This window comes from Bison bison, unplaced genomic scaffold (genome assembly GCF_000754665.1).
Source record: "Bison bison bison isolate TAMUID 2011002044 unplaced genomic scaffold, Bison_UMD1.0 scf7180017864163, whole genome shotgun sequence".
In the NCBI taxonomy this organism is placed as follows: Eukaryota; Metazoa; Chordata; class Mammalia; order Artiodactyla; family Bovidae; genus Bison; species Bison bison.
Window position 1 is genome coordinate 38,906 of NW_011494735.1, and position 22,739 is coordinate 61,644.

Genomic DNA, 22,739 nt, shown 5'->3' on the forward strand with positions numbered 1-22,739 from the left:
GTGGTTCAGTGGTAAAGAATCCACCTGCAATGCAGGAGAGTCACAGGAATCACAGGTTCAATCCCTGGGTCAGAAAGATCCCCTGGAGGAGGGCATAGCAACCCACTGCAGTATTCTTGCCTGGAGAATCCCATGGACAGAGGAGCCTGGTAGGCAACAGTTCATGGGGTCTACTTCATGACTGAAGTAGACTGTCTCTCTGTTTGCTATTTGCTCTGTTACGGTATGTTGATATATATATATATATATACATACACATATGAAAGTGATATACATACATTCCAGCGTGGATCCAGTATAACAGAAATTCTTGTATTTTTGTCCCAAATTATGGTTATTCCATTTAAAAATTTCAGAATCAAGTACAGGCCAACGGTATGAACAGAGTATGAATTTCCATTGAGTTCACATTCCTTACTTTCTGTAGTTTTGACTGCTGTGACTTTACCATCATGCAAGACAATATTTTGATCCTGTAAATTAAAATACAGACTTACTTACAGTAACATCAATCTTATTTGGCAGTTCATAATCCTAGGGGAAAAAAATAGTACTGTACCTGAAAAGCAACTATAATTTTTCTTGAGCATGTAAGTCCATCCTCACAGCACGGGACGCTTTCAGTTAAAATACGGAATGTGCCATTTTCACGACCACAATAATCCTTTAAAAATTAAATTTTAATAATAATTTATATCAGGAACATGGAACTCAATTACAATATTTGTATCAGACAAATATTTCTTAGACAGTGACACCTTATACTTAATAAATTACCATATGTTACATTATGGAATTTCCAAAAGACAGTGGTTATCTGTTACAAGTCTGTAGTCTTGCCTGAGTCCAAACTAACTTCTTTGATTCAGTTCTTTTCCCATTACTTCCATACAAGCTTAGAATTATACCATAGATGTGTATATATATATATATATATATATTGATATACAAACTTGATATTCACTCAAAACTCATGCAAAACAATCCGTATTATGGAGCAAGCATGGACTCCAGAATCTGACAGATCTAGGTTTGCATATGGCATTTTCTTCATGTTGCTTAACCTCTGTAAATGTCAACTTCTTCATCTCCTTCATGCGGATAATAATATAAGCATTTTATATTATAAATGATTAAATGTATAGATTCACTTGGAAAAGAAGCACTCATAAAATGGTAACTGTCATTGTTGCTGATAGTACTGTTGCTAAAGTAATGACATCCAACATTTATTGAGCACTTATTATGTGCTCCAATATTTTCTCTAATTTGGTTTCAAGTAGGGGCTATTTCCATCATACAGTTAAGGAAACTGAGACACAGAGAAATTAAGGTATGCACCCAAAGTAAATCACACATCTGAGAAACGACAGAGGCAGGAGTGAAATTTAGGCCTACTGGCTCCAGAATCATCATTACATTATACTATATTTTACTGCCTTCAGGAAACATATATGTGGCATTTTTTTTTAATTCACATTTTGAGAATAAAATTCCCCAGAGTTCATCTAATAATTATGAAGTAAAGAAAAATTGTTTAAAAACACACTTGTAATTACCTCGATAAATGAATACTGGCAGAGACCATCAAAGCTGTAACTTTTTCCATCAAAAGTTCTAACATGACCTTCCCCGTAGATATGACAGGTGGTTTGACATTCATTTTGTGTACAGTTCCAAGATCCTTTTATGCAAGTACTAGAAAAAAACAATGATACAATGTGGTAATTGTATCATGCCAAGATTATGACTGAACTCATATTGCTTTTGTAAAGAACTACAAAGCATACCAGTTTAACTTTGGCAGTTGTCCATTATATGATGTTCAACTTTTAATGCTGTATAAAATTTGTTTTTAAAATAGTTTTTCTAATTACATCTGACCATTATTTTTCCAAATATCCCAAAGTATGACTCCTTTCCCATAAAAATAAGAGCAGATTGTATACTTTCTAATATCCAAAACAAATAAAACAGTAATTCTTTATTATGTACCATTTGTTGCAGCCAACTGAGGTGACACTTCCTTGGTCATACTCTCGTCCACCAAAAGAGCAAGGGCAGTCATCAGGAAAGACACAGCTCCCTTTAGAATTTCGAACCATTCCTTCAGGACAGTAGCACCCGCGTTTGCAAGGCAAGTTCTCCTATAGGAGTAAATATAAAATATACACCATGAGGCACTAGTCTAAATTCATTGCATTATCAGTTGTATTAATACTTAATGCACAAATAAACCAAGTATACAGTTAGAATTAGCGTTTGACAAGTCAAAATGACACACAAAAATAATATGACCTTCTAATTATTTTTCTTTGATGTTTTAATTTCCATCTTCACTGAAACAAAATTTCTTTTAAAGTTTTCAAAAATCTAAACTCTAAACCATGTTACTTACATCAAAACTAGGTATGTTCCGAGTGCTACATGTACTATCAACTCTCCTCTGTGCCTTAGGATTCCTACAGTCAACATATTCAGCCCCTCCAGAACAATTCTCTGTGAGACAAAGGAAGTTGTTAGTCAAGGGCCTCTTGATCTGCTTATTTTAACCAAAGTAGATATCTTAAGCTTGCATCGTGATTTCAAAACTTACGTAGTGTCAAATCAATGGGAGTCTGGCAAAGAAGAATCCCATCTCTACAGACACTGGAAATAAAAGAAAATTATAAATTAAAATAAAGTTTCAATGACAGCTTAATACACTGTTATAGTAACTTTCATCCCTCATTCACAAACCCTCTGCTTTATCACGAATAATAAGATCAATGAGATACAGTCCCCCAAAAGATGCATGTGCATGTGCTCAATCATGTCTGATTCTTTGCAAACCACCAGGCTCCTCTGTCCATGTGATTTCTCCAGGCAAGAATACTGGAGTGGGTTGCCATTTCCTCCTCCAGGGGATCTTCCTGACCCAGGGATCAAACCAGTGTCTCCTGTGGCTCCAGCATTGGCAGGTGGATTCTTTACCCCTGAGCCACCTTGGAAGCCAAAAAAGATGCATAAAATGTAACAAATTATAAGATATAACTTGTATCTGTTATAGGAATGTACAAATAAGGTTATTATGGACATGCAGAAAACTAAATGAAAAAGATGGCTGGATTTTGATGGATAAGTAAGTTTCAACAGATGTTGCTGATAAGATGCAAAGCTGTGACAAAGGAAAGAACAAGGCACGTTCTGATGACTTGTTTGGATAGAAGGTAGGATACATAGGGAGAAGTGGTAGAAGTAAGTTATAACCAGATTTCAGATAGTCTTAAATGACATGCAAGTTTGTTTCTATTCTTTAGGCAACTGTCACCATAAAATCAGTTTTTGAGCAGCTAAGTGGCACAATCAGAATAGTGCCTTAGATATGACATTCCAGTGACAGTACCAGAAACATGCAGAGAGAGAACAAAGAATGGTCAGTTAGTTCACACAGTAGTATAAATAAGAGGTTTTAGAGATTTAAAACAGGATAATGCTAACACCATCCATAATTTGGAGGTGCTAGCCTAAGTTTTATTAAAAAGGTAATCTGCCGATTCTCCAGCATTTACTGGGAAAGTATTGTTAACCAAATCCCAACCAAATGTTTTGTGTACTTTGTTGATTAAAAGGAGTTGTTACACGTTCTCCTTTAAAATGACCAAATTATTATTATTCATTGCTAAATGATATCTTTTTAAAATTAATTAATTTATTTTAGTTGGAGGCTAATTGCAATCTTGTGGTGGTTTTGCCACACATCAACATGGAACTAAAGAAAAGAGAGAAGGTGCATCCAAAGATCTTTGGAATGACTGCTTCACTGTTGCAGTTATGTTTTTAAGAATTGCTATTTCTGTACATGAAATTAGAAATATAGATAAATTACTTTGCCCAAACTGCAGGAATCACAACCTCCTTATCCATCACAAAAAGTTATAGTTTTTCAATACCTCCCACCACCCTGGAACAAAGTTTTAATTCTGGAATATGGCCTGGCTACTTTCTTCTTTTCCAGCACAATCTTGTGTAACAACAACCGACATGTACAATACTATTTCCAGCATTTCCTACATTACTGCATTCTGTTTCCTTGACTGGAAGTCACTCTTCACACTCCAATTTTGTCAGGAAAAAGATTCATCCCTTAGGAAAACTGAAATGCTGGTCTCTTCTGAGAAGTTGTGTGTGTGTGTGTGTGTGTGTGTTTTTCTTTTTTTCTATTTTAAATCTCCTGAGGTAGCAACTGGCCCTTTCTGGTACCATATGATAGTATATAAGCCTCTTTGCAATAGTCTGCATGATGCTTACTCTGAGTCCAAGACAATGACCACTCATCTTTGCAACTCCAGTGCTTAGCACAAAGCCTGGCACATGGTAGGCATTTATTGAATAACTGTTGAATGATAAATGCTGAGAGACAACTAGGAAGCATTGCCTGAATATGAAATTGCTTTGCATTCTCTGTATGTAGCAGCTCCTAGAATATTTTGCTACTGTCATTTAAAACCAAACATGAGTGGGATATATCAGCAATGGCCATTACAGTGAAATGTACACTCCAGGTAATATTAAACTTTAATGAGAAATACAAAATTTTAAATGTGGCAGGTCTAAAGAAGATTTCATCCTAGCAAAAGACCATTTCTTTGAAAAGCAAAGTCTCTTGATTTTAAAGTCATAACAAGTATATATGTAATTTCCATACCATTTATTGTCATCAATATGGATGAGTTTGCCTGGTTGCATGACCTCATCATTTATGTAGCAGTCACACTGAGATTTTGAAACACAATTTCCTTCATTATTCTTGTACATTCCATCAGGGCAAGTGCATCCATCAACTGAAATGCCTTCCATATCACAGCTCTTATCCCTCTCTGACAATGATCGGCAAGAACTATTGCAGGTTTTTACGTTGTACTTGAAAACTAGGCCACTAGGACAAGATTGATCTGTTGGTATAGGGAAAATATGGTCAGCATGTAAATATCCAGAGTAACTAATAATCTTAATTCAACTTGATGTATAGTATTATAGTGAATTAACCATGAGTTATGAATAATAAAGGAAAAGGTACTTGTCCTTTTTTTCTGTCAGTATTGAGACACTGCTATAATGTTTACACATTCCATCGGAGATAAAGCCCATAAACAAGATAGTTCACTGCTCTCAGGCAGCTTATATTCCTTGAGAAAAGACAATCGTGGTATGTGCTAAAAAGCAAAATAGGAAGCTCTGAGTGTGTATAGCTGGGAACCTGTCCATAGTGAAGAGGAGGGACAGATAGACAGCATGAAGATAGCCTAGAGAAAGGGAATTCTATATCTGGAGAACCGACTTAAGTTAGAAGAGAGGGGAAAGTGAAAGTGAAGTCATGTCCGACTCTTTGCGACCCCATGGACTGTAGCCTACCATGCCCCTCCCTCCATGGGATTCTCCAGGCAAGTGTACTGGAGTGGGGTGCCATTTGCTTCTCCAGGGGATCTTCCTGACCCAGGGATCGAATCCGGGTCTCCTGCATTGCAGGCAGACCCTTTAACCTCTGAGCCACCAGAGAAGCCCACAGAAGAGAGGGGAATTTTTTCAAAGAGCAAGTAAGAGAATAGAAACTATAAACCTTGTAAGCAGTTTGGTCTTTAGCCTGAAAGCCATAAAATGCCACTGACTTGTTTTAGACTGAAATGTCACATGATCAGGCTAGTTTTATTTGGTTTTACTTTAAAGATTATACTGATTTATCTGTAGAAATTGAATTAGAGGGAACCAAGACTGGATATAATACGTTGAGGCTGTATATTGTCACCCTGCTTATTTAACTTATATGCAGAGTACATCATGAGAAATGCTGGACTGGAAGAAGCACAAGCTGGAATCAAGATTGCCGGGAGAAATATCAATAACCTCAGATATGCAGATGACACCACCCTTATGGCAGAAAGTGAAGAGGAACTAAAAAGCCTCTTGATGAAACTGAGAGGAGAGTGAAAAAGTTGGCTTAAAGCTCAACATTCAGAAAACGAAGATCATGGCATCTGGTCCCATCACTTCATGGGAAATAGATGGGAAAACAGTGGAAACAGCATCAGACTTTATTTTGGGGGGCTCCAAAATCACTGCAGATGGTGATTGCAGCCATGAGATTAAAAGATGCTTACTCCTGGAAGGAAAGTTATGACCAACCTAGATAGCATATTCAAAAGCAGAGACATAACTTTGCCAACAAAGGTCCATCTAGTCAAGGCTATGGTTTTTCCAGTGGTCATGTATGGATGTGAGAGTTGGACTGTGAAGAAAGCTGAGTGCTGAAGAATTGATGCTTTTGAACTGTGGTGTTGGAGAAGACTCTTGAGAGTCCCCTTGACTGCAAGGAGATTCAATCAGTCCATTCTCAAGGAGATGAGTCCTGGGTATTCATTGGAAAGACTGATGCTGAAGCTGAAGCTCCAATACTTTGGCCACCTCATGTGAAGAGTTTACTCATTGGAAAAGACTCTGATGCTGGGAAAGAATGAAGGTGGGAGGAGAAGGGCACCACAGAGGATGAGATGGTTGGATGGCATCACCAATTGAATGGACATGAGTTTGAGCAAGATCCAGGAGATGGTGAAGGACAGGGAAGACTGGCATGCTGCAGTCCATGAGGTCGGTTGCAAAGGGTCAGACACAACTGAGCAACTGAACAACAGCAACAAACTACACTAAACACACACACACACACACACACACCTGTTGTAAAACTGAGAAGAAAGTAATCTAGAGCCTCTATTTTGCTTACCACATAGCCCAGCTCTCCATCCTACCATGGAAGTTTCCTTCTCAGCACATGCTTTCACATAGTTGCCTAAAATTGTACACAGGCAATCTTGGCTATTTTCACAAGTACAAGTGTATTTTTTGCATTCCTTTAAAATAAGAAACAAATTTATATTATGAAAATATTCGGAACAGGTAAACTGGTATAACAAATCAGTTTATAACCACTCCTCTTCTGGAAAATATTTTGTCCTTGAAACTTTTGGAATTATTTTATGTCTCAAAATATGCAAATTAGCAAATCAAATGTTAACTGAGTTTTCCAAGAACTTAGAGAAACTTATTCAATATTTTCCTCATGTGGGGTTATTTTCTAGTCCCTCTTTTTTGAGTTGGTATATCTAACAATTGAATAAAGTAATATAATCCAATTTAAACTTAAATGTATGTGTTAATCTACTGAAAATGGCCGTTATTTGAACATTTTTAATATCTGATGCTTCTTTTAGTATTATAAAAATATTTCTCAAAAAGGGCTGTTAATGTTAGACCTTCACATACCTCATGATATGGTTTAGGGTCCACAATTGAATGGCAAGAAGCAAAAGGACCACTCAAATCAAGAAGAATTCCACAATGCCTTTCAGCAAATCGTTCTGGAAGAAAATTAATGCACCCAACACTAGATTAAATACCATAATTTTTTAATTAAAAGAGAAAGTGTAGATTTTTAAAACTATACTCTGCTTTGTGTCTTTATTAGAACAATTGGTTTTTAAAGTGTTATGCTATAATTTATCATGCAAAAAAACATGATATAATAATAAGAAACAAATCTTTATTAGCTTTGGACTTTTATATTAAATCAGTTAACCTTTTTCTAGAGTGCAATTTCTATATAAAATATGAATAAGGGAACCAGATTATTTGGGTAACTTTAAAGTACATATTTATGTTAAATTATGAAAGGTTGGTGCTATCACCCCAGAAGGTCAAATCAGTGTTTCTGAAGGTCATAAACTATGACAACCATTATCAATAATTAAAATACAATAATTTCACTTAGCTGCTTAACTGATACTTGGCAGATTTATCAAAAGTCTTCTGTTAAATTAATTGAAGATAGAATTCACAAAACAACCATTTAAGTTAAAAATGTTTTGCTTGGTGGTTTGCAAATTCTTAAGGATGATGATCATGACTAGCACAAACATTGCTAGAATTTTTTTTAACTATTTGCTGATTGACTTTTAAAAGTGACCATCACCAAGAAGCAATCAAGGACAATGACTGAACCTATTAAAAGGACATTGAGGCCAATTATTCTTAAAATTCTGATAAACTTGCAACCAGGTATCAATGCTTTTGTGTAAATATTACTAACATCTTATTATTGTTTAATTTTCTGTATTTTATTTTATTAAGTTATATTTAAAACACTGAAAATTGAAAGAGTTATTTACATCTCTCTCAAAAGTGTTAACATATAGTCTGCTTAACATAAATTGGCTTGGTTTCTTATGAGATGTATATCTTTTTTTTTTACCTATTCTCATTTTATTTTCATTGCAACACACACAAAATAAAATAATGACAAAACCTTGAAATGTGCATTACCATACTGATGTTAATGCATTTATCAACTCATTTTTTAAATCAAAACAAATAAATGAAACTTCAAAAGGAGTCACTTTAGTAGTTTATAAACTGATTAGATACTTATTTCAAGTAAGCAGATTAATTAAGAAATAACAAAATAACATTTCATTATAATATATTTTAACTTACCTTCCATTGCATTCCATTATTTATGAAAGAAGCAACATAAAATGAAGCATATGTTAAAATCAATGACACTAGAGGAACATTTAGAGAAAGACTTGGACTCAAAACACTTGGATTACACCTTATATAGAACACTCTATCTAAATCTCCACATCACCATCTACATGAATGGGAATAATAACCTCATCCACATCCTTCACCACTCTTTGTAGAAATAAATTGAATTATCAATAATATGTATGAAAGTCCTTGGTAAGCTAAAATGTCAGCAGAATCATATAAGGGTACAGCTTTTCCACTAAAATCTCTATTTGGGGGTTGGTATAACTAATATACATGATGGCAGTGGTTAGGAGACTGGCTGTAACTACAGCTGTACCGCGAAGTGTCTCAACAATTTGGGTGAGTGTCGCTATTCAAAGAAATGATCCCTTCTACAACTATATAAAATAGAAATAATAAAAAGAAGTGATGAGTGAAGTCTCCTCTAACCCTATCATTTTAAAACTATGGAGAAAACTGTATACAGAGGAAAAGAATGGGTAGAGAAGACAACAGTGTCTCTTCCTCCCTCCATTCCCGAATGAGAAGCTTGTTTTCTAAGAGTGCCATCAGCTAGTCAAATTGTTTCCCCAGTGTTCCCTCTAAAGCTGAAAAAGTTCACAAACACTAGCTGAAAAAGTAGATTATCTAGTAGTTTCATATTATTACCAGAATAAGTTTATAATTCCAATAACAAATATCTAATTACAGAGTTTGAGGTTCAATAAACATTACCTTTTTCTATACTGATGCATGAAGCAGTGCTAGCTTTAGGACAAGGCATCATTTCCCAAGAACTAGCAAATGCCTGAGATGTCTTTTCTAATATGTTCTGACTTGACATGAAATCATCCTCTGCTCTGTTGTTGTGGGAACCACAGAGTCCTGTAGAAAGCACAGAACAAATTTTAGCATCTTCTCACCTTTGGATTCATATTCAGTTCTTTGCTCAAATCAAACCACGTATGAGCCACATGAGAGTATGTTTTGGTTAGTCTTTATACATTTAAGTAAAATTTCATGACACATCAGGTTAATACTGCCATTTATAATTTCAGGAGCACTGAAACACCATTTGACATGAATATTGTTTTCTTCCTGTTTGTTGCTGTAACTTAACCTCCTTTGACAAGGCTTTAGAAAGCATGCCTAAAGTAGAAAGTTTATGACTATACATTTTTAGTTTCATTGTGAAGAGTTGAATCATGTTAAGAGCTACCCGCTTTTCTTCTCTGGACCATTCTGACGCTTGAATTACATTTTTTTTTTTTTTGCCTATGTATAAATAAGTAAAAAATGTTCACTTGTTAAGCAAAAGTATCTTGTAAAAACTTGGATGGTTTTAAATGAGTAAATGTGGAATTTGCCAAGGTTTCTTTGTTTTGTTTGATATTTGTGACAGTATGTAAAAACTGATTTCTGTGATAGAAAACCTCAGAAAAACAGAAAACCTCAGTAAAAGAAAGATAATCTATGAACAGAAAGACAAGTTGTAATACAACTTGTTGGAATGGATTTTCAAAAGATGTATAATATTTTCATTTATTCTTCCACAAATCAGTTTTTGTAACATATTAGCAAATTTATATATAGCATATATTATCAAATCTCACAATAAATCCTTAATTTAAAAACCTTAAGATGTTTAAATTATTGAAAACCATTTTGAAAATAGATTTTGTAATAAATAAAGCTATCTATACTGTATGTTAGGTTATTTTACTGAAATATGGAAGAAAAGATTAAGTAAAAATGTTTTACAGTCTACTATTAATGGAGACAACTGAAAATTACAACAGATGGTTACACTAGTGCTTTGGAAATAAAAACATATCTATGAGGTATCATCTCATGCCAGTCAGAATGGCTTCTATCAAAGAGTCTACAAACAATAAATACTGGAGAGGGTGTGGAGAAAAGGGAACCCTCTTATACTGTTGGTGGGAATGCAAACTAGTACAGCCAATATGGAGAACAGTGGAAATTCCTTAAAAAACTGGAGATAGAACTGCCATACGACCCAACAAGCCCACTGCTGGGCATATACACCAAGAAAACCAGAATTTAAAGAGACAAGTGTACCCCAATGTTCATTGCAGCACAGTTTACAATAGCCAGGACATGGAAGCAACCTAGATGTCCATCGGCAGATGAATGGGTAAGAAAGCTGTGGTACATATACACAATGGAATATTACTCAGCTATTAAAAATAACTCATTTTAGTCAGTTCTAATGAGGTGGATGAAACTGGAGCCTATTATACAGAGTGAAGTAAGTAAGAAAGGAAAACACCAATGCAGTATATTAACGGATATATATGGAATTTAGAAAGGTAATGATGACCCTATATGCAATACAGCAAAAGAGACACAGATGTAAAGAACATACTTTTGGACTCTGTGAGAGAAGGCAACGGTGGGATGATTTGAGAGATTAGCATTGAAACGTATATTTTACCATATGTGAAATAGATGACCAGTCCAAGTTTGATGTATGAAATAGGGCACTCAAAACCAGTGCACTGGAACAACCCAGAGGGATGGGATAGGGAGGGAGGTGGGAGAGGGGTTCAGGACGGGGGAACACATGTACACCCATGGCTGATTCATGTCAATGTATGGCAAAAACCACCACAATATTGTAAAGTAATTAGCCTCCAATTAAAACAAATAAATTAATGTAAAAAATATCTATAGGACTTACCTACAGTATCTGTGAATTGGTTAGGTGGCATAGAAACATACAATTGCATCACAGGAAAAATTTGAATTTGCATTTTTCCATGAAAGTATGTTTCTGCTTGAAGGTATGAGGAAGATGCATTGAAGATCTGTATTTTGTCTGTTAAAGTAATAATTTATATTAATAGCAATAATTAATATGTTAAACAGTTTTTATTTCTTAAAATGCCTGTATACTGAATATATCTTTTAAAACAGAAACATTTATAACATAGTTAAAAATGGAATAAAGTAATGCATTTTACATTTATAATATTTTAAGTGATATCATTAAACTTACCTGAATAATAATAACCAAGATTTCCAAACTTGTCATTTGTGACTGTTCCATCTCTGTTGAACACGTATTTGTCAACTTGAACAGACTAATATTTAAAGCATATTGTTAGTTCATATTAATTTTCAATATGAATACATCTAAGTATAATATTAATAAATGAACCTAAAATTTTTCCCATAAAGCTTCACTGTAATAGACTAACTTATAAATGTCTAAAATAGTAAACATTTTTAAAGCATTTCTTATATCAATTCTTACAGGAGGATTATAAAGGACTTTTCAGCCCTGATTTGTAGACGAGGAAACTATGACCCAAGAAGATAACTTGGATTTCCAAAGGTCAACCCACTTATAAGTAGCAAAGATCAAGCTAGGTACTCTCCCTCCCTATGTAGGTCATCTCCAATTAAAATGGTAGTTCCAAATACATGAAATTCTAAGCAAATATAACTGTCTTCTTAAAAGGGCCATAGATTTTAATAATCTAGTAAGTGGAAAAGGTTGACCTGTAATTAGCACCTTAGTTATGTGCCTATGTTAATTTCAATATTCGTAAGGATCCTTAGAGGGCTTCCCTGGTGGTTCAGAGGTTAAAGTGTCTGCCTGCAAGGTGGGAAACCGGGGTTCAATCCCTGGGTTGGGTTCAATCCCCTGAAGAAGGAAATGAAGAAGGAAAGAATACCACTCCAGTATTCTTGCCTGGAGAATCCCATGGACAGAGGAGCCTGGTAGGTTACAGTCCATGGGGTCGCAAAGACTCGGACACGGACACGACTGAGCGATTTCACTTTCACTTTCACTTTCTTTCAAGGATCCTTAGAACTATACAGGTCTTCCAGAGACTTTATCAATCTCATTTATGGTTTTAATTTCATAGTAAAGCCTCTCTTTTTCAACCCCCAAAATTCTGAATTTGTAGAGTAATTGACTCAAGTTTGCTTTAGGAAGCTGATAACTTACCGAATTCAAGAGGAGTGTAACACTATTTAAGCATGTTCCTGACTGACCACTTGGACATGGACGAAGCTCAACACTAATAGACCAATCTTTATCCTGTTAAAAAAATACATTTATTAAATGTTTATTCAAATGTCATTGAATATATGCTATTACTATGTGATTCATTCATAAAGCATATTTTCATTTTTAATATGCAAAAGGCTTACATTCAACCACTCTGCTTTGAAACTAGAAACCTAGTTCAGTCCATGGGACAGTCTAGGATTGGCCAAGAGTTTTACAGATGGTCCAAGTATTTTGCATAAATATAGACTATCTAAATAGTCTATGATTGGTGGATTCTCTCATTAACCTTTTTTTTTTTCTTTAAGCTTTACTTTTCGTCTTGTCTCTATGGGAATTGTGCTGCATTATTGAGTGTAATAGGACTTAGAGATAACACAGCTTGTTTATTCTCTGGAAAGTCCATGATGTTAACTTAAATCCAAGGAGAGAAGCATTTAATTTATAAACCCATAATATAAGTCATGTCAAATATTGACTTCCAGTTCTTATTTCAAGATTTAGGAATCTCTAATCTATATAAAGCAAATATTCTATATATTTTTGTGTATTTCCCTCTCACTTTGCCCATCCCCTATCCTCATGGATTATATGAAGAGTATGCAAAAAAGGAAAGGAGATTTGGAAAACTAACTTTTAATAACAGTAACGACATTTTTCAGACACCAGTCCCCATCTCTCACTTCAGGAGTCACAAATTCTACTCATCTTTGTTCCTGACCAGGAAGATTAAGTAAAATTGCTTATTCTCATGCCAGTTAAAGGCACAACCTACAAAATGGAATCTGTCTTTTATTGAAATTTAGATTATTTAAAATTTTAATACTGAAAAGAGTTTAAATGTAAGGATAACCTCTATCATACTGTTATAAAACTAAATATTATTATGAAACTAAAAATAAATGTAAAGGAATAATGAAAAAAGAGGAAAATACTTTATGGAATGTAAAAGTTAGTTTCATTTGAAGCACTGGTGAACACATACAAAGAAAAGTAGAAAAGGAAATCTTTTCCTGATATATTTAGAAAATTAATAGTAATAAAGATTTTGATTGTTTTAGTTTTAGCAAAGAATTTCTAAGGAACATGGGTAATAATGATTGTCAATGTCAACATGTGACACAAAGCGGATACTGAAATATACAACCAATGATTGAATGGTTGTTTGTTTTTTTAAAATAGTAAATAGAGATGAAGATTGTGTTTTAAACTAGCAAGAAAAAGCTTGGTGTCTATATCAGTTTTCTCAAGTGTTGCAGACTATTACATACATGGATGGCCAAAAAATGACAGTTTCCAGGATGGTTGTATTTAACGCCATCAAAGGTGGTAATCAAACTTCCTTCTATCTTACATCTTCCAGGGCATAATGTTTTAGTGCACGACCACTTTGCTTCTTGGCATGTGCTGTTAAAATGCAATGGTCATGAAAATGTCATCAATTACATTTTCTTTATGATAAATAGTACAACATAAAAAAAAAAATCACAACTTAAACTAAGACATCTAGTTAAGTTTTATTACACCATCTTCATTCCCCTTCCAACATCTCAGCCTTGATAAAATGTCTTTCAGACGATGGTATCCTAGTAATTTGTTTTGTACTATTTTTTAGTCTCTCAGTCATGTTTGACTCTTTGTGACCCCATGGACTGTAGCCTGCCAGGCTTCTCTATCCACGGGATTTTTCCAGGCAAGATTATTGGAGTGGGTTGCTATTTCCTTCTTCAGGAGATCTTTGTAACCCAAGGATTGAATCCATGTCTCCACACCTCCTGCACTGCAGGAGGTTCTTTATCACTGAGTCACCAGGAAGCTCTAATTCCATTGAACAAAATAATAACTTCCGCCTGCTCTGCCCAGTATAATGTGGTCTTCCACATTGCAGACAGATTCTCTACTATCTGAGATACCAGGGAAGTCATAAAGAGACATATAGCTATTGATTATGTGAAATGTGGCTTGTCAGGACAGAATGAGATCTTCTGTAAATGTAAACTACACGTAGACTTCTAAAAATTAACACTGAAAATGATGGTAAATTCTCTCAACATTTCATAATAATTTTATTCTGAAATGATAATATTAATATTTGCATACGTAAAGTTGTGTTGTTTAGTTGCTAAGTCATGTCTGACTGTTTTGCAGCCTCGTGGACTGTAGCCCGCCAGGCTTGTCTGTCCATGGGATTTCCCAGGAAAGTATACTAGGCTGGATTGTAGTTTCCTTCTCCAGGGACTCTTCCTGACCCAGGGATCAAACCTGCGTCTCCTACATTGGCAGATGGGTTCTTTAAAACTGAGCCACAGGGGAAGCCCATATGTAAAGTACATGAATATAATTAATTCCATTTGTTTGTTTCTTTTTGCTTTTTAAAAATAATCAACTGAAAATGTTAAATTATATATGCAGATATTTGTGACTCACATTATATTTCTCTTGAACAGCAAAGCTATACACATTCAATAAATTATAGTTCTTGTTTTCCATAATCATTATTAATATATTATTATCAGACTAACAGTACATTGCCTATTTACTGAGAAAATATTACAGTAAAAATGATACATTAGTTTTCATTGAGTCAGATTATTCCCCCACAAGGACAAAGTACATTTCTAGAAAGTCTCTTGAATTCCTGCAGATATTTTGAGTTCCAGAGAAAAATCATAATGAAGGATAGGGAAAGCTCTCTGGTCAGCGTTTTGTTCCTGAACTTAAAAGTAAGAATCGCTTTCTTTCTGCCCGTGGATGCTGCCGAGAAAGCATCGGTGAAGTCTTCCCTGCCTCCACTGCCGTCATGTCTAAATCAGAGTCTCCCAAAGAGCCCAAACAGCTGCGGAAGCTCTTTATCTGAGGATTGATCTTTGAAACAACCGATGAGAGTCTGAGGAGCCATTTTGAGAAATGGGGAACGCTCACAGACTGTGGTAATGAGGGATCCAAACATCAAGCGCTCCAGAGGCTTCGGGTTTGTCACATACACCAAGGTGGAGGAGGTAGATGCGGCCATAAACGCAAGGCCACACAAGGTGGACGGAAGAGTTGTGGAACCAAAGAGGGCCGTCTCAAGAGAAGATTCTCAAAGACCTGGTGCCCACTTAACTGTGATAAAGATTTTTGTTGGTGGCATTAAAGAAGACACTGAAGAACATCACCTGAGAGATTATTTTGAACAGTACGGGAAAATTGAAGTAATTGAAATCATGACTGACCGAGGCAGTGGCAAAAAGAGAGGCTTTGCTTTTGTAACCTTTGATGACCATGACTCTGTAGACAAGATTGTCATTCAGAAATACCACACTGTGAATGGCCACAACTGTGAAGTGAGAAAAGCCCTGTCTAAGCAAGAGATGGCTAGTGCTTCATCCAGCCAGAGAGGTTGAAGTGGTTCTGGAAACTTTGGTGGTGGTCGTGGAGGTGGTTTTGGTGGGAATGACAACTTTGGTCGTGGAGGAAACTTCAGTGGTCGAGGTGGCTTTGGTGGCAGCCGTGGTGGTGGCAGATATGGTGGCAGTGGGGATGGATATAATGGATTTGGTAATGACGGAAGCAATTTTGGAGGTGGCAGAAGCTACAATGATTTTGGCAATTACAACAATCAATCTTCAAATTTTGGACCCATGAAAGGAGGAAACTTTGGAGGCAGAAGTTCTGGCCCCTATGATGGTGGAGGCCAATACTTTGCCAAACCACGAAACCAAGGTGGCTATGGTGGCTCCAGCAGCAGCAGTAGCTATGGCAGTGGCAGAAGGTTTTAATTACTGCCAGGAAACAAAGCTTAGCAGGAGAGGAGAGCTAGAAAAGTGACAGGGAAGCTACAGGTAACAACAGATGTGTGAACTCAGCCAAACACAGTGGTGGCAGGGCCTAGCTGCTACAAAGAAGACATGTTTTAGACAATACTCATGTGTATGGGCAAAAAACTCGAGGACTATACTTGTGACTAATTGTATAACAGGTTATTTTAGTTTCTGTTCTGTGGAAAGTGTAAAGCATTCCAACAAAGGGTTTTAATGTAGATTTTTTTTTTGCACCCATGCTGTTGATTGCTAAATGTAATAGTCTGATCATGATGCTGAATAAATGTCTTTTTTTTTAAAAAAAAAAAAGTAAGAATCAAGTTATTCAACTAAAAGAGAAATAATCTACACTATCTTTGACACATTAAAATCCACTCTCAATCAAATATAGCTTCACCAATGTAACCTCATATAAAAATTATTTGAAAAGGGTTGTTTGTAATTGTATATTTTAAAAATATTCTTGAAAATTAGCATAATTATTGTTTCATTATTATAACCATAATTTTATATCATTCTTTCCTCTGTTTTGCAACCACCAATTGGTTTACTATTCAAAACATTATTTCAGTTCCTAAAAAACATTATCTTTTAAAGATACACAGAAATCTAATATATTTTACATGAAACACACAAAAATTCCTCAAAAAAATGCAAGAATATAAGCACAGAAAATGCCAAGAGGTTGAATTTTGTTTCTGAAAAGTTTAAGTGTGGATTTAGGGAATTATTTCAAGTTACACTAATACATTAATATTATTTCACTATCAATAAAATATAGACAAAAGACACACACATACCACAGAGAACCACAGGAACCTTCGCGGACTTCTCCTGACTGATATACCTTTCCATTAGACTCACAGGGACAGTCAGACTTCAACACACATCTCCCTTTCTCTCCAATATCATCCAATAGATAACCTAGAGTACATTATATAAGATTAATCTCAACACTATACTAACATCAGTAAATTCTCAAGCAATGTATTGAGAAATCACTTTTGAGGTTGTTCTTTCAAGTGTAAACATACACTTAAAATTATCATTTCTATTTAAAAAATTTGAAAACTGGCAAGGGTTTAGATAACTTTCAGAGCCACAGAGTAGTCCTATTGAGCCCAGCATAGGACTAGGAGATCATCTGTGTAGTATTATAGAGATAGAAATGTACATTAACTTTAAAAATATCTCTACCCCTCCCTTCCTGTATGTTAGAAGGATCGATTATGAATAAGTGATAATTTATTCAATAAATATCTTGTTAGAAACAAGATCTCATTTTGACTGTGTAACTTCATTTTCAAATGTTTTACCTTCTGGGCAGGTGCAGCCACTCACACATTCAGTGTCTTGAAAAGGAGCCACATTAGAACAAGTTGCAGGATTTGAGGGACCACATTCTTTGTAGATATGTTTTTCTGGGCAAATAGGTTTTTCTGGAGAAATATAGAAATATGAATACATAGAAATCAGAGGAAAATAAATGTGATAAATATATAACATTCTAATGAGTATCTTTTAGAGTAGGAGTCTAAATTTCAAGATATAGGTCAATTTTTAAAGATACTCAGTAAGTTATGCCAATTTCCTATGCATTACTTTATGATACAATATTTAATTTGAATAAAATATATATTACATAGTATCATTTTGCCTTACTTTGACATTGATATTGTATTTATATTTTAACTTATTAAGATTGAACTAAGTATAAAAGAAAAGTATATTCAGATTTAATGAAACTCATTTAGATTTTCTAATTTTCTGAAAGAAAATACGTAACCAGTCAACATACTTTTGATAACTTTCTAGTTATTTTTATGGAGATTTAACAGAGTTTCACAAAATTATTTATTTTTCCCAGTGACTTTTACTAATTATAAAGTCTCTAATTATATATTAACACAAAGCACTTATGACAAGTCACTCCACAAAAATGGACCTCAATTTCTTCACAAGTACATGTCAGAGACAAGACCTTTCTTTCACCCATGAGGTTCCTCCCAGGAGTTACAGATATTTGAGAAAATTACTTTGAGACACAGCTCAACTTTAAATGCTATAGAATCTTCTTGATTTGGAGTCTACAATACATTTAAAACCTACCACAAACCACATCAGGATCATCTCTCCAGGATTCAAAGGTGCCAGGACCATCTGAGGCACAGAGGCGGGACAATTCTGAGTAAGTGTCACACGTGGATGTTCTGTCTCTACTTTGGCAATACTCGTCAATACAGATCATTTTGTAGTCACTGGATAAAGTGCTAACCTTTCCACATTTCTCAAAATAGGTTCCAATAATTTTGTTACAGTACTGCAAAATAAAGCATGAAGTTTTATTAAAGGAACAGGAAAATGAGGAGTAAAAGGAGTACTTAGGGAAAGATAAGCTCAGAGAGGGGATATTTGTACAATATCCTGTAGCTTTGAAAGGGAAAGTTCTTGAACACTGATTTGAAATGGGGAGTTTTGAATTATTACAGTTCCTATAGTGACTGCTAAGTGAAAATTTCACCTCTGATAATATGTAGTGACTTAAAAAATTGTACCTAATTTCATCCAAAATTTCTCTAAAGGTGACATGAAGTTCAGAACTCAAGAAAATGGAAAATATGAGAAAAGAAAAGATTGTCCATGCCAGAGACAGGGATAATGGATGATTGAAACCACAACAGACAGAAGGGTATTAGCCCTTTAGCTGTCAGTCTGCTTATATATTTGATGAGCAAGCAAATAAAATAGACTGATTCTGGGCTTTCTTGGTGGGGGTCATGTGAGCTGCTCTGGAAACAGCATATTTGTTCTCATGTTGGTTAAGGAAATAAAGACATTACTGTCAAACAAAAAAGTTTTTTAAAAAATTTTTGCAAATTTTAACATGTTTTAATTAACACATAGCTGTTTTCTATTTTAATTATGTTTGTTTTCAGAAAAATACAAAAGCTGCTGCTGCTGCTGCTAAGTCACTTCAGTCGTGTCCGACTCTGCGACCCCATAGACAGCAGCCCACCAGGCTCCCCCATCGGAGTGGGTTGCCATTTCCTTCTCCAATGCATGAAAGTGAAAAGTGAACGTGAAGTCGCTCATTCGAGTCCGACTCTTCGCGACCCCATGGGCTACAGCCTACCTTCTAGCTAGCAAATACACAATTTCCACCAAGTAATCCCCAGGACAACTGATAACATTCTTCAAGTGAGGTATAAAATTAAGTGAAATGAAATCTCAAAGACTTTTTTTTTTTACGAACTTTGGTTGGCTAAAAAGTTTGTTCGAGATTTTCTGTAAGATGTTACAGAAAAACCCAAATGAACTTTTTGGCAAATTCAGTATTCTTCTTTGTGTATCTTTCTCACTAGGTAACGGGCTCTGAAGAATTGATGCTTTTGAACTGTGGTGTTGGAGAAGACTCTTGAGAGTCCCTTGGACTGTAAGGAGATCCAACCAGTCAATCCTAAAGGAGATCAATCCTGGGTGTTCATTGGAAGGACTGATGTTGAAGCTGAAACTCCAATACTTTGGCCACCTGATGCGAAGAGCTGACTCATTGGAAAAGACCCTGATGCTGGGAAAGATTTAGCGCAGGAGGAGAAGGGGATGACCGAGCATGAGATGGTTAGATGGCATCACCAACTCAATGGACATGGGTTTGGGCAGACTCTGGCAGTTGGTGATGGACAGGGAGGCCTGGCGTGCTGCATGTCATGGGGTCCCAAAAAGTAAGACATGACTGAGCGACTGAACTGAAATGAACTGAACAGGCTCCTTTAGAGCAAAAACTAGAACTTTGTAATCTCTAGGCTTAACACAATGTCTCATACATACTCTTTAATATAACTTTATATACTTATTCCAGAGAAGGCAATGGCACCCCACTCTAGTACTCTTGCCTGGAAAATCCCATGGACAGAGGAGCCTGGTAGGCTGCAGTCCATGGGGTCGCAAAGAGTCGGACACGACTGCACGACTTCACTTTCACTTTTCACTTTCATGCATTGGAGAAAGAAATGGCAACCCACTCCAGTGTTCTTGCCTGGAGAATCCCAGGGACGGGAGAGCCTGGTGGGCTGCTGTCTCTGGGGTCGCACAGAGTCAGACACGACTGAAGCAACTTAGCAGCAGCAGCAGCAGCATATTCAGCTAAAACATTTGAGCAACCAGGAGTAAGTTCTCACACACTGTGCAACTACCACAACAGTAAAAAGTAATACTACTACTACAGAGCTCATAATCTCATAGGAAGCATGTGAGAAAAGCATGAGGCATTTTTATAGATCATAAATTCTAACGATCAGCATTGGGTAAAAGAGAAAAGAGGAAGTAATTCTAACTGCAAAGATCAAGGAGCACTTCACAAGTAAGATAGCAGATGATTTTATACAACATTATGGCTTAATTTGCTTTGATAGAAGCTGACAAGGTGTTATAAATACAACATCCATTGTCAATAACATGTTTCTTCTACCTATACAGTGCATGCATATCTTGATCTTGAGAATTTTATTCTAGATTGAAATATGTATATGTGAAAATTCCTTCAGTCATCACATGAGTGCAATCTACCAAGTTCAACATTCAGAGAATCATGTTAAGTGCAGAAAATTAAAAGCAAATGATGAATATTTTCAATTGATGTAGTCAAAAAATGATCTGCAACTTTTTCAGAAAGATGATAAAGTATACTGGAGATGACAATTCAGACTTGCTGTCTGGGGCAAAAGTAAGGGAGAAAGAGCAGAAAAGTAGTTCTTAGGAACACATTACAGAATTTCTAAACTGTGAAAGTCAAGCCAGTCCCCACTGAGATAATTATGGAGAGGTGAAGCATGTCAGTTTATAGGCCAACTAAAACACTGTTCAAAGGAAATTAGAATTATTATACTAATATATAGTAAGTATCATAATGTTATAGGGAAAAAATACTTATTTAAGCATCTACAGCTAGACTATAAGCTGAGAAACAGACCATATGGACATTGGTAAAGAAGCAGTTGCAGAATTCTAATAAGGTCTGTGTGTTAAGAAGAGAATTTTGGCTATTTAAACTGAAACCAAAGGAAATATTGCTGAAGTCTGCTATTAGATGAAATATAAATTTATTACCTGTACTCCATCTTCACAAACTTCATAGCTTTTACTAACAGCTTTCGAACAATCATCAGGAATTTTACTATCGGCAATGTGCTCATTGATATCATCTCCTTAAAAAGAAAGCAATGTTAACTTCAAGATATAATTATATATGTGCATTATTTTCAAGATAAATATAGACTTGACAATATAAACATTTATTTTAACAATTAATCATTCTTTATACAAAGGCAAATTGTTAGCTTTAGATTTATCCAAAATCAAATAATTGTAATATCCTTTTGGGAGGGAATTTTCTTAGACAAATGCATTGAGATCCTACCTGGAGTGCTGTTGAAGTTACCACAAAGACCGCAAGTTGGATATTGCTTGTGAAGAGTGAGCTTTAAAAAAATTACATGTATGTTTATAAAATATTGAAAATATCTCAAGACAAAATTTAAGCAAATGGAAAGACAGAGCCTCTTCATGTTCAATTTTACCTAAGCTGGTTACTTAGTAATATACAACAGAGTCTTTTCTAAATCATCTGAATTTAGAATTTGCAAAGATCTGACTTCACCTCTTACTGACTGTGTCTTTGGTTAGATTATTTAACTTTTATTATCCTGAATTTCCTGAGTCCTATTAACTGTAAAATAAGATTATTAACATTATGTACTTCAAGGTATTTTAAATATTAGATTATGCTTAGTACTGTCCTTGATACATACAGATTTCTCAGTAAACCTTATCTCTTATTTTCCTTGTATTATATTATTTTTATAACTGTAAGTAAAGAACAAAATGAACAGGACTATAAGAAAATCATAGGTGGACTTACTGAGAGTTTGTTGTTTTTGTCCCACATTAAAGACAGGATTCCTCTACGACTATTCAGAACATTATGTTCTCCATATTTTTTAATATGAATCAACTTATTGTTATATGGTATCTGCACACTGAAAAGTATAAAATACAGTTACACATAAAAGATAATAACAGTATTATTACATCAAAATTTTTCTGATAATTCATGTTTCTATATTTAGTATCATAAATAATACTTCTGGTAAATATTAAAGGTTTTTCTAGTCATTTCAGAAGGGACACAATGACTATTTTTCTGAATTTGGTAAGACTTTTAAGAAACAATGAATAAATCTTTGGGGCTCTGGAGAAATGAGCAAGAAGAAACTGGTTCGTTATAAGAATAAAATGATTAAATAATTTGAAATGTTCATAAGCAGCCTATC

General features: G+C 35.1%; 1 protein-coding gene and 1 pseudogene across 2 annotated transcripts in view; one reads left to right on the forward strand and one right to left on the reverse strand.

The window, feature by feature from the left end:
* MUC19 (mucin 19, oligomeric) overlaps positions 1-22,739 on the reverse strand; it is a 74,458-nt gene that overhangs the window by 25,528 nt on the left and 26,191 nt on the right. Inside the window, 20 exon segments of the mRNA XM_010841618.1 lie at positions 279-473; positions 560-664; positions 1,560-1,698; positions 1,996-2,147; positions 2,399-2,499; positions 2,597-2,649; positions 4,688-4,934; positions 6,758-6,884; positions 7,297-7,391; positions 9,298-9,447; positions 11,267-11,404; positions 11,585-11,669; positions 12,545-12,637; positions 13,879-14,014; positions 17,211-17,334; positions 17,727-17,849; positions 18,520-18,730; positions 21,517-21,614; positions 21,827-21,887; positions 22,328-22,445. Of these exon segments, the coding sequence (XP_010839920.1) occupies positions 279-473; positions 560-664; positions 1,560-1,698; positions 1,996-2,147; positions 2,399-2,499; positions 2,597-2,649; positions 4,688-4,934; positions 6,758-6,884; positions 7,297-7,391; positions 9,298-9,447; positions 11,267-11,404; positions 11,585-11,669; positions 12,545-12,637; positions 13,879-14,014; positions 17,211-17,334; positions 17,727-17,849; positions 18,520-18,730; positions 21,517-21,614; positions 21,827-21,887; positions 22,328-22,445 (2,551 nt within the window).
* Positions 15,408-16,406, forward strand: LOC104989734 (annotated as a pseudogene). Its single transcript, XR_825409.1, has one exon. The product of XR_825409.1 is annotated as a heterogeneous nuclear ribonucleoprotein A1-like (transcript).